Genomic DNA, 18953 nt, shown 5'->3' with positions numbered 1-18953 from the left:
GGGGCGTTGTGAAAAGACTAGCGAGCACTGCATTAATAATAATAATAGTTGAACGACCACTGGATTTTCCTTATTTTGCGACAGGTCCACAGGAGGTGTGGCTGCAGCCGCGCCTGGTGCGCGTGCCTCCACCTGAGCGGTGAGAGCCTCCATCCTACGATTGAGAAGTATATTCTGTTCGGTCACTAAATCCAACCAAGCAGTGAGGTTGGTGAGAATCTGCTGCAACTCACCCAGTACACCTCCTGCTGGAACCTGCGCACCTTGCATCTCCATTGGTTGTTCACTCGGTGGTAAACGCCCCTCGGAGTCCATGACGTGGCCGAGTTATCCTGTTGGGGAAAGTGAATGCACAGACCCACGCCAGGGGGCGTAAATGAACGGTCAATAGATTTCCCAAATAAATACAATTTATTTTGCAAAAGTGCACAAATAACCAAATATGCTTTAGACTGTCAATCCAAAAACGGTGACACGTGGGCAGGCCCGAGGGTAGGAGACACCTATCCAGAGAAGAGCCGGGACCCACGAAGTTCCACCACCAACGGAGACCTGCAACACACCGGAGCCGCCAAGTCCTGAATCCCCAGGTGGCCACCGCTCCAGCTGTCAGATCCGGTACTGCTGGCAGGAACAAACACAGGTTAATGGTGGGTGTGTGTACACCCAGCAAACAGTCAGCAAAAACACAGTTCCTTCCTGAGGGTAAATCCTCCACTCCCAGAGAGCAGGAAAACTGAGTATGTGCAGTGCCTAATGTAATACTTAGGAAATTGAGGAGTGGAAATGCCAGCTCCTCCAAACTTCCACAAAACCAGCTCCAAGCTGCAAGTATACACAAGGTTACGACTGCAAAGAGTTCAGAAGCAAAAACATGTGCGTACGGCACAAAATGGCTGAGTTGGTTTACCTGTAAGGTAAGCTGACAGAGTTATGGTGTCTCTCCCAGGCTTTTATGGAATGGTGTGATGAGGTGATGGATGACAGCTGACAGCTCAGGTGCCCCTGGTGATCCAACCAGGCCACTGCGCCCTCTGGTGCCTGAAACCCTCCAACAGGCAGGGCGCCCTCTGGTGGTGGGCCAGCAGTACCTCCTCTTCGGTGGCCCACACAACACTGTGCGCATGTCGGTGGACCACCTGCTCTGGTTCCTCGTCCAGAACAAAAGAGGGATCATCTCCATCATTATCAGTACCCTCACTGTCTGTCGACACGCTGCGTGCTCCGTCTTCCTCCAGTTAAAAAAAAAGTGTGCTGTGGTCACTGCTGTATCACTGTATTATGTTCTAAGCCATATTTATTTATTTATTTATTTATAACAGAAAACTGTCAAAAGGGAGAATAAATATAAATATAAGTGTAAAGATGACTGAATATATCAGAGCAGTAAATTAATCAGTGCATGTGAACGCGCATTGATTCACATGTGCAGTTTTTCCGTGAATTCTTCCTTCCAGAACAGCTCTTTATGTCATCATTTTGATTCATCTACCCGTTGCCACACGTACAGAAGGACTGGATTATCATTCCTTCACTCATATTGTTATATTTAATACAAAATAATAAGCGCACGCAGGAGCTCCTGCTGCCGCTGATGCTGCATTCAAGTACAGTCGAAAATTACACAACTTTTTTGTTGTTACAAATTCAACAGTTGCTTGTGGCAAAATAATTAATTATATCCACACAAAATTGATGCTGCCCCCCCATATCATATATATATATATATATATATATATATATATATATATATATATGTATAGATAGATAGATAGATAGATATATAGATAGATCATACAGATAAAAAAAAATCCAAGCAAGCAGGCTGAGTTTGCCCTGTAATTTCCGACGGTACATGAAGCAGCAGCAGCCTCAGCGCTCACAAACTGGCTTCTGTACTGTGTGAAAACGTTCCGCTGCTCCAACGAAGTCAAATTAAACAATAACGTTACAAAAACTACACAAACGATTAAAAAACGTCAAGAATGACAGCAAAACGAAACAGATGAATTGAGGTTTTCGTTGCCCTTCATTCAAATTTTTCAACAGTTTAAAAATCCTGACGTAGCGCCAGTTGCAGGAACGAGGCTGCGTGAAGGTTAAACAATGTCAACGAAAGTCCAGATTTCTTGTTTCGTCAGGGCTTCGTCACCCTTCATTAAGTGCCGTGTGACTGGGCCTTTAGCTCCTCTCAACTGCTTCACTGCTACAAGCTAAGTAGTAAACTGGAGCTTCCAGCAGGGGGCAGGCTGCACAAAGACAGAAGTGCTGACTCATTGTTTGGGTCTGAGGTCACCTTTGATGCTACCAGAAGCGATCTTCATGTTAAAACTCAAAATCAGCTTGTTAGTAGTTGCAAGTGTACCAAAGACAGTACTGAAAGTTATTGGTTAGCTGTAGCTTTCGATAATTTTTTGGGTGGTTTATCGGTTTATTGGCTAACTTTTCAGTTAGTTGATTAGCTGTTATGGAAGCTAACTTTTTGGTTAGCTGTGCCCATCAGTGAGTCCACATCAGTTTTTTGTTTTTTTTTATGTTTCTGGACTCACAAGTTAATTATGTTAAAAACAGTCATTGACTTTTGAAACATCCTGTGTTTGGTGAAGGGTTTTTTTTTACTTGCCTTTTAACTGGATTTTCTTGAAAAATAACTTCATGTTTCTATATCAGTGACATGAAAATAAAATAAACAATAATATAAATTAGAAGTAACCTATAATTTATACCTTCAGGCTTCCCTTCAAGGCCACACCAACAAAACAAATGAACTGAGCACACTCTGCCTGTTTGCTAGATGGACAGAGACATCAACAAAGGGTGGGAAAATTGCTTCATCTCTGAAATAAACTGTTAATTTCTGAATTTCTGGAGCAGTTCCAAACATGGCCACTTCTGAAAACTATGTCAAAAAAACCTTCTTAAAAAATATGTCACTGGAGGCTTCATTCAGCATTATTTTAAGAAAGAGAAAGGGTGGCATATAAGAGTTAAGGAATGTGCACACAGGTGGCCTACATTGTATGTAGGAGATCCAAGCTAAAAGAAATTGAAGACTGTCAGGTGGTGGCAGGAGAGAGTGTAGTTAGACAGCACTGGATGGTGGTTTGTAGAATGATTTTAGAGGTGAAGAAGAAGAGGAGAGTGAGAGCTCAACAAAGGATCAGATGGTGGAAGCTGAAAGAGGAAGACTGTTGTGTGAAATTCAGAGTGGAAGAGAGAGAGGCACTGGATGGAGGAAAAGCAATTTTGGACCGGTGTCCCGTCGAGATGAGGTGAACATCGAGATGAGGTGCGTCGCGCTACTGTGCATGTGTGCGCATGCGCACATCGCTCTACCCCAGACTTGAAGACATCACCCGTCGAGATGAGGTGCCTCACGCAACTGCACATGGGAGATGATGTAACTCGCTCGACGTGCAGCTGTGCATGCGCATTTTGTTTTTTTTGTTTTTTTGTGTGTGTGTGTGTGTGTGTGTGTTTTTTCCGTCAACGTTTTTTTTAATTAATTGTAGTCACTGTATTTATAGCCTAGTAAGTAAAACATTTTCTGTATTTTACATTAGGAGCATAAATGTATGTATATGTAGATTTTGCCTGTCGAAATAAGCTAACTCCAGGTTAAAAATACTTACCGTTTTATAGTGAGTAGATTTTATACATTACTACGTTCGGATGAACAATTTATAAATTTACTTGCCCATCAAAATAAGCGAACTTCGTCAAGTAATGTTTTCAGTGCACACATATGCAGTTACGCGAGGAACCTCATCTCGACGACGCACCTCATCTCGACAGACTTATCTGTCAAACAATTTAAGGTGCAGGGACCTGGCGAGAGAGGATAGCATCAAATAAGCATCAGAGCCAGAGTCCACAAAAGCATGCGCCATTTTAATGTCCTGATCAGATTCCAATTTAGCTGGAATAGCATTCTGAGAGCCCGAGAGAGAAATTGAACTGTGACTCACCCGCACGGAGGCTCGGGACCTAGCAGAGGCACCCCTGACTGGACAACAAGAAATCACATGACCCGACTGTGCACAGTAAAAACAAGGACCGTCGTCCCGTCTGCGTTGACGTTCTTCTTGAGACAGATGCGTGCGGCCAAGCTGCATCGGTTCTTCAGTTCCAGGAGATGCGACATTGACGTCAGAATGGTGGACCGATGTTCGATTCGGGTGCGATGAGGAGTTGTTCCGGGACAGATGACGCAGCTCGCATCGCAGACATTCCGCCAGACGTCGGTTGATCCGGATAACCAGGGCGATCAGCTCGTCCAGGTCTTCAGGTAGCTTGATGGCAATAAGCTGATCTTGAATTTCCGTAGGCAGTCCCTGAAAGAAAACATCTTGAAGTGCAGCTGGATTCCACTTACTCTTGGTGGCAAGAATGCAGAGGTCTACTGCGTAGTCAGCCACACAGCGAGTGCCCTGCTTTAGCCTCAATATGGAGCGCGCCGCTTCGCGCCCCGGCGACATGCTGGAATACCTGCTGAAGCGTATGCTGAACGTATGCTGGAATACGTTCGCAAGGTGAATGCTCGGAGGGAGGAGCAAGATGGTGACTGACGGCTCCACTCCGCAGTAGCCCATGCCGCAGCCCGGCCGGGCAGGTGGGAAATCATATATACTATCTTCGTCTTGTCAGATGGAAACATCCTGGAAGGATGGATGCAAATGCAGAACTCAGACAACAAGCTCTGTAGGTAAAAGCAGTTTACTGAAACAGTAAACGGGTTCCGGTACACAGTAAAGCAGTCCAACAAGAATAACAAAACCAAAAACATCAGGCAAAGGCATGGTCGAGGATACAGGCAGGTAGTCAGAACACACAAGAGGCAAGCAGGTCGAGAATACAAACAGAGCTGGAGAGAAGGCACTAGGCGCTTCAATCTGGCAAATGACAGGAGGAACAGAGGATCTTAAATACCCAGGTGATGAGGTGCTTATGAGGAACAGGTGTACGTGGAACGAACCAGAAGGAGTGCGTGGCCAGAGAGAGAGAAATGCCCACCACCAAGAGTCAGCAGAGACAGACAAGAGAGAAAGGGACAGACAGACCCAACAGAAAAACCCCAACAAGAGACTAAACATAACAGAACCAACAAACCAAGACAAGAAGCACAGAAAGTTTTGTATGCACAAAACTTTCTGTGCTTCTTGTCTTGGTACCTTGAGTAAAAACCTTGAGTATGCACAAAACAGGGATCAGACTGGGAGCTTTGCTGATGGCTGCACATTTGTTTGGCATTTTGTCCTCTACTTGTTCATTTGTTTGGCAGTCGACGTCTGGTAGATGTTCATTTTATCTGCGCATTATGTGTTCATTTTCTGTTCACATCTGTAAGTGCTGCACACACATTCAGTGCTTGTCCGCTCTTTCCATCAAAGCCCCAACGCCAACAGAGACTGAAGGATTAGGCTAGTTTTGCCACTGGGCAAATTATTTCAATCAGTTACTAATCCACTTACTCAATCCATCACAGTGTGACTGCACCTTAAGGAAAGGGCATATAGTGAGCTATACAAGAAGTTAAACACTAAGGAAGGCGAAAAAGACTTATACCGATTGACCAGAAAAAAGGACCGAGCTTGAAACGATGTGAAGCAGGTCATGGTGATAAAAGTTGTAGATGGCAAAGTGCTGGCAAGTGAGGAGTGTGTGTTGAGAATGTGGAGAGAATATTCTGAGGAGCTGATGAATGAAGAAAATGTGAGAGAGAAAAGGCTGGATGATCGGGTGAGAGTAAATCAGGAAGTACAAGAGATTAGTAAGGATGAAGTGAGGGTAGCTATGAAGAGGATGAAGAGTGGAAAGGCAGCTGGTCCAGATGACATTCCAGTGGAGGCATGGAAATGTCATGGAGAGATGGCAGTGGAGTTTCTAAACATACTATTTAATATATTCTTGGAAAATGAGAGGATGCCTGAGGAGTGGAGATGAAGTTTGCTGGTTGATTTTTAAGAACAAGGGTGATGTGCAGAGCTGCAGTAACTACAGAGGCATAACGTTGATCAGCTACAGCACGAAGTTATGGGAAAGCGTAGTAGAAGCTTGGCTTGTTGTGGTTCAAATAATATTTCATAAGACAGAATATCGAACAGTCAAGCGGGTCCACAGTTTATTCAACATGCCTTAAATTTTTAATGACTGGGACCTTGCTTTCACGTGACTAGCGACACTTTATGTACTACTTGGCATCACTAACTGGCATCATTCACTTTCCTATCACACCAGGGTGTCCTTGGAAAGGAGCACAGCTGGGTCAGGACCAGATGCATTCCACATCTTTTGGTTTGTTAGAGAAAGCAGGTGTATCTGTGAGCAGCAGTATGGCGTCACGCTGAGAAACAGCACTACAGATACAGTGTTTGTTTTGAAAGTGCTCATGGAGAAGTATAGAGAAGACCAGAAGGAGTAGCATTTGTGTTTGTGGATTTAGAAAAAGATTATGACAGGATGAAGTAGTTTCTGATAGTGGCTAGATGGCGTAGCTAGCAGGGTGGTGGCCAAGTGGTGAAGTGTGCTTGCTTCTAGTGTAGAAGGTTTGTGGTTCAATGCCACCTTTGCCCATCCTCCATGTGATGTGGAGTTGTGTCAGGAAGGGCATAAAATTTGTGCCAAATCAACATGCAAATCCACCTCAAATGTCCTGTGGCGACCCCAAGTGAAACAACAAATTTAACAGGAAAGCATTTTAACCTTACTTTGAAGTGGCTTCTTCTTATGGCTTCGGACAGTGGACTTATCTCTGTGCTTGTTCTGTTGGACCTCAGTGCTGCTTTTGATACTGTTGACCATAAAATTTTATTACAGAGATTAGAGCATGTCATAGGTATTAAAGGCATTGCGCTGCGGTGGTTTGAATCATATTTGTCTAATAGATTACAGTTTGTTCATGTAAATGGGGAATCTTCTTCACAGACTAAAGTTAATTATGGAGTTCCACAAGGTTCTGTGCTAGGACCAATTTTATTCACTTTATACATGCTTCCCTTGGGCAGTATTATTAGACGGTATTGCTTAAATTTTCATTGTTACGCAGATGATACCCAGCTTTATCTATCCATGAAGCCAGAGGATACGCACCAATTAGCTAAACTGCAGGATTGTCTTACAGACATAAAGACATGGATGACCTCTAATTTCCTGCTTTTAAACTCAGATAAAACTGAAGTTATTGTACTTGGCCCCACAAATCTTAGAAGCATGGTGTCTAACCAGATCGTTACTCTGGATGGCATTTCCCTGATCTCTAGTAATACTGTGAGAAATCTTGGAGTTATTTTTGATCAGGATATGTCATTCAAAGCGCATATTAAACAAATATGTAGGACTGCCTTTTTGCATTTACGCAATATCTCTAAAATCAGAAAGGTCTTGTCTCAGAGTGATGCTGAAAAACTAATTCATGCATTTGTTTCCTCTAGGCTGGACTATTGTAATTCATTATTATCAGGTTGTCCTAAAAGTTCCCTAAAAAGCCTTCAGTTGGTTCAGAATGCTGCAGCTAGAGTACTGACGGGGACTAGCAGGAGAGAGCATATCTCACCCGTGTTGGCCTCCCTTCATTGGCTTCCTGTTAATGCTAGAATAGAATTTAAAATTCTTCTTCTTACTTATAAGGTTTTGAATAATCAGGTCCCATCTTATCTTAGGGACCTCATAGTACCATATTACCCCATTAGAGCGCTTCGCTCTCAGACTGCGGGCTTACTTGTAGTTCCTAGGGTTTGTAAGAGTAGAATGGGAGGCAGAGCCTTCAGCTTTCAGGCTCCTCTCCTGTGGAACCAGCTCCCAATTCAGATCAGGGAGACAGATACCCTCTCTACTTTTAAGATTAGGCTTAAAACTTTCCTTTTCGCTAAGGCTTATAGTTAGGGCTGGATCGGGTGACCCTGGACCATCCCTTGGTTATGTTGCTTTAGACGTAGACTGTGTTTCATAATTATTGTATGGCCTTGCCTTGCAATGTGGAGCGCCTTGGGGCAACTGTTTGTTGTGATTTGGCGCTATACAAGAAAAAAGTTGATTGATTGATTGATTGATTGAAGTGAAATACTTCTCATCTGTTTTCTTTTTTTTGTTGTTGTTTTTTTTCCCAGTTGGCCCAGAGGAAAATCCGAGACATCTTGACCCAGGTGAAACAACCGCAAAAAGGCGGGATGGGCATGGGCCCTGGTCCTCATCAGCAGGGCTTCACAGAGATGGGTAGCCCCACTCAGGGACTGAATCAGGACCACCAGCCATGCCGGAAGTGAGGCCTGTGCATCATCTGGAACTACCATGGGGACCCGCTGCCTGACAGACAGACAGACAGACAGACACACAGACAGATAGACACATGCATGGAAAAAAGGACAGACGGATATGGAAGAGTGACACATGGACCAGCAACGGATAGGAAGGCGTATTCAGAGGGAAGCATTTCGTTCAAATGCCAGAGAGAAAATTGGCATTTTGTGAGAGGTGACTGATAAATTAAATTAAAAGCTGAAATGAATAAGATGGAGGACTCAAGAGCAGGAACTAGTTACCATAAAAGAGACTGACTGAGGATGGAGGGATGATGGAAAGGAGGGTTTGCTGATGTCCTCATTATGTGCCTGCAGCCAGATCCTCAGCCTCAGCTGCTGCTACAGTTATGGATCTTGAACTGGACAGGTGTGAATTGTATGGCCACGTTATTGTCCGCGTGTGGGCGGAGCCTTACTGCCATTGTTTACACCTGTGTTCAGATCTGACACCAGGTTCTGAGGGGAGAAGCAGGCTGCTCTCAGCTCTGAGAAGGGCTTCTCTGTCCGCCGATGGACCTCTCCAACCATCTGCAGTCAGTCTGCTTTGCAGAGATGTATGTATAGAAATGTTTTATCCAGAGATATTATTGATAGAATTCAAACGAGGCAGCGCTGGGAGAGGGAGCAGGCAAACGCCAGGAAAAAACAAGGCTCGAGCAGAAGCTCCGCCCCCTCCTACCCTCCAGCCAGTGGAAGTCTGGAAGAGGAGCCACAGACATCATTGATCCTCTTTGAAGACCTCGCTGACGTACAGTAAGATTCGATACAAAAATAAGAAAATCTGAGTTGTATATCACGTTCATGGCAGTGCTGCGTCTGGCCACTTTGCCTTTTTTTGAAGGCTGTTCTCCAGTTTCTGGTGCGTGACACGTAGCAAAATGTAGCCTACAACAAGCTTGGGATTTGGGAGAGTGAGAGCCCACCTTACACACTCAGCCATATGCCAGAAGATGCAGCTAGTGACCCGAGGGTCGCTGCCGGTCCTGCAGTTCTATTGCAGCGGCTTAGCTCAGAAACGTGGAACCAAGATGACAGCCAGCAGCTATGCTAGCTGACAAGTGGCCCACACCTTAAATGGCATATATATGACATGATATATGTGAGTGTGCCCGGGCCCTTGCTCAGCCTGTTTTTGTGTGTGATGTCACTGGATACTCAGGTGAAGAACTGCCAGAGTTGCCGCAGTTCATTGGGCCACTGTTAGCCAACAAGACAATCTAAGCTAGCAGCTTCAGAATGAAAGCGACCAGCTTCCTTGTTCTCTCTCCCAAGCTGTCAAAGCCATGAGGGCGGAGCTTCCATGCACCACTTGCATATGGTAATAAAGGGGGAGGAGTTATGTCTGGATGCTCACACCCACTTTAGAGGAGATCAGAGAAGAAATGAGATGAAATGAAAAACCTACCTCAGGGTGATGTTACCTCAGAATTTCTTTCTCTTTTTTTTTCTTTTTTAATCTCTTGCTGGTGAGAAAAGAAAAGAGCTGATAGTCCTGAACAGGTTTGGGGTCAGGTTTCTTTTTTTGGGGGGGGGGGAGTTATACTTAGGATCTTGAGCAGACGCTCGTCCAGACACCATGTGGGATTAGTGTCATGCTGCCTTTTGGAGGTTTGGAAACATGCTCAGTCATCCTGGTGTGATTGGAGCAGCTCTCATCTTAAAAGTCATCTTGAGTAATGGGCAGTGGTTTTACCTGAGAGGAGGGAGACCGTCAAGTGACGTGCTGTAATGTGACTTAGTCCTTCACGCTGTGCCACAGGACAACCCTCCTGTGTGTCAGTGCCTCAACCGGCATCACTGCACCTCAGCCTGGGTCACTGCACCTCAGCCTGGGTCACTGCACCTCAGCCTGGTTCACTGCACCTCAGCTGGTGTCAGTGCACCTCAGCCTGGGTCACTGCACCTCAGCTGGTGTCAGTGCACCTCAGCCTGGGTCACTGCACCTCAGCCTGGGTCACTGCGCCTTGGCCTGGTTCACTGCACCTCAGCCTGGGTCACTGCACCTCAGCTGGTGTCACTGCACCTCAGCCTGGGTCACTACACCTCAGCCTGGGTCACTGCACCTCAGCCTGGTTCACTGCACCTCAGCCTGGGTCACTGCACCTCAGCTGGTGTCACTGCACCTCAGCCTGGGTCACTGCACCTCAGCTGGTGTCACTGCACCTCAGCCTGGGTCACTGCACCTCAGCCTGTTTCACTGCACCTCAGCCTGGGTCACTGCACCTCAGCTGGTGTCACTGCACCTCAGCCTGGGTCACTGCACCTCAGCCTGGGTCACTGCACCTCAGCTGGTGTCACTGCACCTCAGCCTGGGTCACTGCACCTCAGCTGGTGTCACTGTGCCTCAGCCTGGTTCACTGCACCTCAGCCTGGGTCACTGCGCCTCAGCCTGGGTCACTGCGCCTCAGCCTGGGTCACTGCACCTCAGCCTGGGTCACTGCACCTCAGCCTGGTTCACTGCACCTCAGCCTGGTTCACTGCACCTTCAGCCTGTGTCCACTGCACCTCAGCCTGGTTCACTGCACCTCAGCCTGGTTCATGCACCTCAGCTGGTGTCACTGTGCTAGCCTGGTCACTGCACCTCAGGCCTGGTTTCACTGCCCCTCAGCTGGTGTCGCTGTGCCCTCCGCCTGGTTCACTGCACCTCAGCCTGGTTCACTGCACCTCAGCCTGGTTCACTGCACCTCAGCTGGTGTCACTGTGCCTCAGCCTGGTTCACTGCACCTCAGCCTGGTTCACTGCACCTCAGCCTGGGTCACTGCACCTCAGCCTGGTTCACTGCACCTCAGCCTGGTTCACTGCACCTCAGCTGGTGTCACTGTGCCTCAGCCTGGTTCACTGCACCTCAGCCTGGTTCACTGCACCTCAGCTGGTGTCGCTGTGCCTCAGTCTGGGTCACTGCACCTCAGCTGGTGTCGCTGTGCCTCAGCCTGGGTCACTGCACCTCAGTCTGGGTCACTGCACCTCAGCCTGGGTCACTGCACCTCCGCTGGCACCTCAACCAGGGTCACTATGTCTCACAGCCTCTGGCTGTGTCTCTGCACATCAGGCTGGGTCACTGCACCTCGGTGCCTCATGGGGTTTCTGGCTCACAGTGTTCCTTGAAGGTCATACTTATGTAGCCTAATGTGATGCTATCATGAAGCAGCAGCATGAAGTGTTTTCACACCAGGGAAAGTGAGATTCTCAAACCAGATCCTCAGAGATAGTTCACAAGGTCTGATTTGTTTTTTTGTACTGAAGGCAGCAGCAGAGAGCAGTGTAGACATGGAGACTGCCCGTACATGCTGGAGCTAACGTCTTGGATGTGAACACCTGTTTCTTGTGCACACTGACCTCAGCACTTCCCCCTACAGGTGCATCTCTCAGGTGCAGGTGGTTCTCTGGTTTCAAATGTTCTGCTTTTGTCGGTTTGGCCGAGAAGATCTCAAGGCACTTCGCAACAAACAACCAAGAAACTTCATATGCAAGAACTGACATCTTGCCACTCACATGAGATTAAAAGCTCCCTAATGCAGCGAAAACATGACAATACCTTTGTATTTTTGAAAAAGAAGGTTACCATTAAAAAGTCTTTTGAAAGACTAAAGTTGCAGACCAGACCAAATCAAATCAAATCAATTTTATTTATATAGCGCTAAATCACAACAAACAGTTGCCCCAAGGTGCAGACCAGACAAATCAACCAAACCAAGTGTGCATGTAGGGTCTGTGACGCACCGTCAGCTGCGCATAGCGCAAAACCACTTTGTGCATGTCCAGCTCATTTGTGCAATATAGAGGGTGCACAATCTGAGCACAAAACTGGGCACAGAAAGATTGCAGTGATCCTCTTCATTAGTAATGGGCATGTTTTTGGGGTGCACCAGGCACGCAGTAGTTCTGCTATTTAGAAAGGGGACATATGTGAGAGGGGATTTTTTGGGGGGGTTCACGACTAGTGTGCCAATGTGCCAGAGCACTCCAGTGACCACCAAAGCTCCATGAGGTGATGCACTGAAGCAGGAAAAGGAGGTTTTGTATTTATCTTGATTGTTTACATTCATTTCATTTGATGTTTTCACTTCAGCTGCTTTGTGTAACATGAACCTGCTTATGTAAAGTGCATCTGAGTATTGCACCTTTTAAATGCTACAAACACACTGTTCTGGACTTCAGGTTTTTGGTCTGTGGTGCAGTCATGTTCTGGTGCCAGACAAAATCAGTTGCACCTGACCACACTGTTCATGGGTGCACAGACAGATGCAAAAACCTGCATTAATGCACTGTGTGCTGCTTTGTGCCAGATGTGCTTTCATTTTTCACCCAGTTTTGAAAAAATTCCCAGGTCACCCCTCATCTTATTCTGTCAATTTTATATGTTAATCACATTCCCAAGTTAGAGTGAAATGCCAAATATTAGGTCTGCATCTTGAAAACGTGAAGTTACAACCTTTGGAAATTTCTGTGAATTTTTCTCATATCGTGAAAATAGTGTTTTCTACCAACTTTGCACATTAATAATGAGCTCCCTATATGCCTCACAGCTTTGAAACTGCTCATGTCAGGCTAACCTTGGGAGTAAAGTTGGGAAATTGTGGCAGTTTTGGTGTATGTAGTGTGATTTGCCTTCCACAAAGGCCAGAAAAATGGAAGAAAACTCAAAATATTACATGTTTGTATCTTTGATTAGTTCAAAATCAAAGAAGTATACCAGCTATGGCTATAGAAGTTTTTGTATGGTGGTTTGTGATATAATGGTACATATTTACACATTTAAATGATACATCAGGTTGTTTTAATAAAATTTGTAGTTGTTGAAAAAAATGCTAATTTTAAAAAAGTGTCAAAATATAACAATTTTCGTCACCCCAGATGCCAATGTGGACAGTTGACTATCATATTTTTACCATATATTCTTGCATATCTCAAGAAGATATGCTGCAAATATGGTGTTGTTATTGAGCTTCCTTCGTGTGATTTTGTCTTCAAATCAGAATAGAGTTGCAACAATATTTTTTGGGCAGAATCATGATAACAAATATGCAGTTTGAAAATAAAAAAACCTTACAGACTATGTTACTCATATACAGTTTCGTTGTTTTATTTAATAAATTGCCAAAAATGATATCATCTCAACTGACTTTTACTGTTTAGATTTTAAAATCATACATGTCATGAAGAACTTTCAAACATATATTCTCACATTTACAATGATTATATAGATACATAGTTTGAATATCTTTCTTGTTAAGAGTTGGTAAAACATCTCTTATTTTCCTTCTAAATTGATTTTGAGTGATCTATTTACTGTTTTACACTGGTTTACAGAAATAAAGGTGAGTTTGGTATTCCTTGCATTGCTGTTTGCTGACAGCAGTGCGTGTCTGTGCTCATTTCTTCACATCACATGACATTATGTGGGGAAATGTGTAGTTACAAGAAGTATTAAGTATTGCCCAATGCTCAGCGACCTAATCCCAGCATGACCTAATTCTCTTAAAATAAATATTTTACCATTTTTTGTATTTTTAAACATAATGAGAATATGATTATTATGGTTTTCCCAATTTCTAGTGATGCAACCAAGGTGTTGCTCAATATTCATGAAGTGACCTAATTCCAAAATGTCCAGATCCACCCAAAATAGCCAATGTGTCATGCTAATGTGTCCAGTTATAATCAAACAAAGGAAGCTCAATAACAACACCATATTTGCAGCATATCATCTTGAGATATGTAAGAATATATGTTAAAAAATATGAATATGGCATCTGGGGTGACGCAAATTGGCATATTTGAACACTTTTTCAAAATTACCATTTTTTTTCAACAACTATAAATTTTGTTAAAACAACCTGGTGTATCATTTAATTTTGTAAATATGTACCATTATATCACAAACCATCATACAAAAACTTCTATAAGCCATAGCTGGTATATTTCTTTGATTTTGAACTAATCAAAGATACAAATGACATGTAATATTTTGGGGTTTCTTCCATTTTGAGCCCTTTGTGGAAAGCAGATCACACTAGATATAACATAACTGCCAACATTTCCAAACTTTACACCAAAAGCTAGCCTGGCATAAGCAGGTTCAAAGCTGTGAGGCATATCGGGAGCTCATTATTAATGTGAAAAGTTGGTGGAAAACACTGTTTTCATGATATGTGAAAATTTCACAAAAAAGTCCAAAGGTTGTAACTTCAAATGTTTGCAAGATACAGACCTAATATTTGGCATTTCACCATAACTTTGTAATAGGAATAATACATCCAACTGACAGACCAGAACTGAGGGGTGACCTGGGAGCCTCTGCGTGACTTGAGATGAAATAACCCCCCCATTATTTTTAATACAGCAGATGTTTAATTACTTTAAAAAAATATGTTATTGTGTGTGTGTGGGGGGGCAGTTTTCATTGTATAGCATCAACCTTTACGACACTGAACACACAATGCATTTAAACGCATAAAGGTTCCGACAGAAGACTAAAGTAGAGACATGAATCTAAAAAACAAAAATGCACAGGAAGGTATTTGTGAAAGAAGATGAAAACAACAGAAATGAGCCATTAGAATCATTTTGTCTTAGTGGTGTGTGTGTGTGTGTGTGTGTGTGTGTGTGTGTGTGTGTGTGTGTGTGTGTGTGTGTGTGTGTGTGTGTGTGTGTGTGTGTGTGTGTGTGTGTGTGTGTGTGTTGAAATTAACGATCATTAAGGCTTAAACACTTGTCTGCCCAAAAACTCAGCTACTGCGGTTAAAGCGTTTCCACGGCTGTTGTGTCTTTGTCATACTATAAAGTGTGTGTTACACCAGGACGGATCGTGGAAACACGAGCAGCTGATATGAATTTTGGATTTCTGTTTGTGTTTGTTTCTGTCCAACAAAGACCTTTTCCCATCTGCAACATGAGTTTTATGTCAGCTGATGTCGGTCAAAAAGTTTTGTGGGTGCTCAAAACTTTGAGCGGACATCAGGTGGAGAGCTTTCCCACTGCCTGCACATTTGTTTACTGTTTTGTTCTCTACTTGTTATTTACATTTACAATATTCTTGTGTTCATATTCTGTGGTTATCCAATGCTTCAGACTGGGCTTCTGATTAGCCAAAGATGCAACTCGTGATGTGAACTGAGCGTGAGTGTAGAGAGGACCTGACACAGAAACATGCAGGTGTTCCTTTATCCAAAGTCACTGAAGAAAAAGACTTTCTTTTTAAAAATCTGGATGTTAGAGTGCACTCATGGATTCTCTTGGCAAGGAGGCATCGCAGAGTTGTTTGATGTCCTCACTGTATGAAATATGAAGCAATGATATCTGAGCAAGCCAGACTCTGTCCATATTGCGTTTACACTTTGGCAAATCCCGCTCAAATCCAGCTTCCTCCAGCATGTTTACGTGTCTCGAAACTGGGAAAACATTCTGCTGAGTGCAGCTCTCTGTGGAAATGTGGTAGCATCTGTTCATCAGAGCCCCAAATACACAGCAGACCGATGGATTGCACGATTATGCCATCAGACAAAAATATTTAAATATGTAAATATGTTATATTCATCTTGGTGTGACACGGCCTTAAGAAATGTACCACCTCACACGTGGAGCTCTGCAGAACAGGAAGGAAAACGGATTCCTGTCGGCACAGACCACCTCTGTCCCTGTCTCTGATCGCAGCCTCAGAGCTGCGGGGCTCATTTGTTAATTACGAATTTCTAAATTAATGGATGTGTGCCATTTTTTGGTGGTGTCATTTTAAAAATATTTCTGTCCTGGCGGGGATTCTGTGCTGTTATAAGGTCAAAACTGATTTCTTGTGGTGTTAACAGTGTTGCATAATCCATACAATGAAACCGGCACACCGCCCACCACCTGACAAAAAACATCAGATGGGTCCGGGAATCTCATAAAGAAAAGGGCAGAACATTGTAAGTAGAGGGTCGGTGGGTGAGAGAAATCAGGGTTCCAGTGTGGAAGTAATCCTTTTCGAGTTCAAACATCTGTTTCTGAAAACCTCAGCATGTGACATCAGGAACTGGTGCCACACACTCCGACTGGATTGCGTTCAGTGTTATCATTTGTCTTCGGCACGAACTCTGCAGAACGAATTCAGTGGCACAGGTGCACATTTCTCAGGTCCCCTTGTGGTTCCTGACGGTACTGCATGAAGGAAGTGAATTGTCACTCAGCAAAGCCACCAATACGTTAAAACTGAAATCAACTTCGTACATCAAGCAAGTAGGTTTTTTCTTTAAGATGAAACCAGCGAAAAACCTGACATGGTTTTGAAAAAGCTCCCATCGTAAGTACACAATAAAATAAAGAGAATGCTTTGAAGGTGGAAATAATATTTAGCAATATCAAGTCTGAAATGTTGCATTTCATTATTTGTTTGAAGTCAGAAACAAATAAATTAAAACTGGAAAGTTGACTTAAAGTGAGCATGAGGTCTGAACATGGTACAACTCAATACTGCCAGCACACGTCACCATATGTTCTACTGAAACGGTGAGTCGCCAGTAATGATGCCACTGTTAGCTTAGTGTCGCTCAACACAGCCACGGCCTCATTACGTTCTGACGAAACGGTGAGTCGGCAGTGATGACGCCACCGTTAGCTTAGTGTCGCTCAACACAGCCACGGCCTCATTACGTTCTGACGAAACGGTGAGTCGGCAGTGATGACGCCACCGTTAGCTTAGTGTCGCTCAACACAGCCACGGCCTCATTACGTTCTGACGAAACGGTGAGTCGGCAGTGATGACGCCACCGTTAGCTTAGTGTCGCTCTACACAGCCACGGCCTCATTACGTTCTGACGAAACGGTGAGTCGGCAGTGATGACGCCACCGTTAGCTTAGTGTCGCTCAACACAGCCACGGCCTCATTACGTTCTGACGAAACGGTGAGTCGGCAGTGATGACGCCACCGTTAGCTTAGTGTCGCTCAACACAGCCACGGCCTCATTACGTTCTGACGAAACGGTGAGTCGGCAGTGATGACGCCACCGTTAGCTTAGTGTCGCTCAACACAGCCACGGCCTCATTACGTTCTGACGAAACGGTGAGTCGGCAGTGATGACGCCACCGTTAGCTTAGTGTCGCTCAACACAGCCACGGCCTCATTACGTTCTGACGAAACGGTGAGTCGGCAGTGATGACGCCACCGTTAGCTTAGTGTCGCTCAACACAGCCACGGCCTCATTACGTTCTGACGAAACGGTGAGTCGGCAGTGATGACGCCACCGTTAGCTTCGTGTCGCTCAACACAGCCACGGCCTCATTACGTTCTGACGAAACGGTGAGTCGGCAGTGATGACGCCACCGTTAGCTTCGTGTCGCTCAACACAGCCACGGCCTCATTACGTTCTGACGAAACGGTGAGTCGGCAGTGATGACGCCACCGTTAGCTTAGTGTCGCTCAACACAGCCACGGCCTCATTACGTTCTGACGAAACGGTGAGTCGGCAGTGATGACGCCACCGTTAGCTTAGTGTCGCTCAACACAGCCACGGCCTCATTACGTTCTGACGAAACGGTGAGTCGGCAGTGATGACGCCACCGTTAGCTTAGTGTCGCTCAACACAGCCACGGCCTCATTACGTTCTGACGAAACGGTGAGTCGGCAGTGATGACGCCACCGTTAGCTTAGTGTCGCTCAACACAGCCACGGCCTCATTACGTTCTGACGAAACGGTGAGTCGGCAGTAATGACGCCACCGTTAGCTTAGTGTCGCTCAACACAGCCACGGCCTCATTACGTTCTAACGAAACGATGAGTCGGCAGTGATGACGCCACCGTTAGCTTAGTGTCGCTCAACACAGCCACGGCCTCATTACGTTCTAACGAAACGATGAGTCGGCAGTAATGACGCCACCGTTAGCTTAGTGTCGCTCAACACAACCACGGCCTCAATACGTTCTAACGAAACGGTGAGTCAGCAGTAATGACGTCATATCCAGACTTAATAAAAACCACTTGACATAACTTTGAGTTCTACCTCATAACTCAACTGGAACATTGTCTCATCTTTCTTTGTACAAACAGATCATCAAGATTAAATTATCGACTTCACAGTTTTCAGAAAGTGAACCTCGTCGTCACTTTAGACTCAAAACACACGATTAACTGGGGCTCAAACCCCCCTGGGACCAATTACAAGCTGATGACATTGTGGTGTTGGAGTTGGGGACTTGGGCAGGTGGTGTCTCCGTGGACGTTCCCACTCAGGCTCCACTCGCTGTCCTTCCCTCACCCTCTGACCACTACACTTTATCCCCCATGGTTTGTGTGTTGGGGTGCGACACCTGTAATGTGCATTTTGTTGATCTACCTCTTAGGAGATATAAGATTGTGATGATTTTTGTTTTGTTTTATGGACACAAAATAAGGGGGCGGGGCTGACATGCTTATGGGTAGCAGCATCTCCATCGTGGATAGTTTAAAGTAAATACTTTTACTTCTTCCAAAGATGATTTTATTTTCTTTCTTCATTGTTAGTTGCTTTTGAAATGATTACAACAGAATAAGTAACACACCTGCTTTGAATGTCCATTTTTAAGAAGTCCAACAAACTGCAAAGTCAGATTTGTTTCTACCTTTTGTTCATTGATTGCAGCTTTCTTTGGGTTTTCTCATTTCTTTTTCTGACGGAGGATTGTATCTCTTTGGTCTGTTTGGGG

The 18953-nt window shown here is 44.8% G+C and overlaps 1 protein-coding gene across 1 annotated transcript in view; it reads left to right on the top strand.

The window, feature by feature from the left end:
- igf2bp1 (insulin-like growth factor 2 mRNA binding protein 1) overlaps positions 1-8573 on the top strand; it is a 268477-nt gene extending 259904 nt beyond the window's left edge. The window contains exon 15 of the mRNA XM_034190879.1: positions 8106-8573. Coding sequence (XP_034046770.1) covers positions 8106-8261 — 156 coding nt within the window. The 3' untranslated portion in view covers positions 8262-8573. The remainder of the gene's footprint in view (positions 1-8105) is intronic.
- The last annotated feature ends 10380 nt before the right edge of the window (positions 8574-18953 follow it).

This window comes from Thalassophryne amazonica, chromosome 16, assembly GCF_902500255.1.
Source record: "Thalassophryne amazonica chromosome 16, fThaAma1.1, whole genome shotgun sequence".
Taxonomy (NCBI): domain Eukaryota; kingdom Metazoa; phylum Chordata; class Actinopteri; order Batrachoidiformes; family Batrachoididae; genus Thalassophryne; species Thalassophryne amazonica.
The sequence above is the reverse complement of the archived record's forward strand: the minus strand, read 5'-3'. Positions and strand labels throughout refer to the sequence as shown.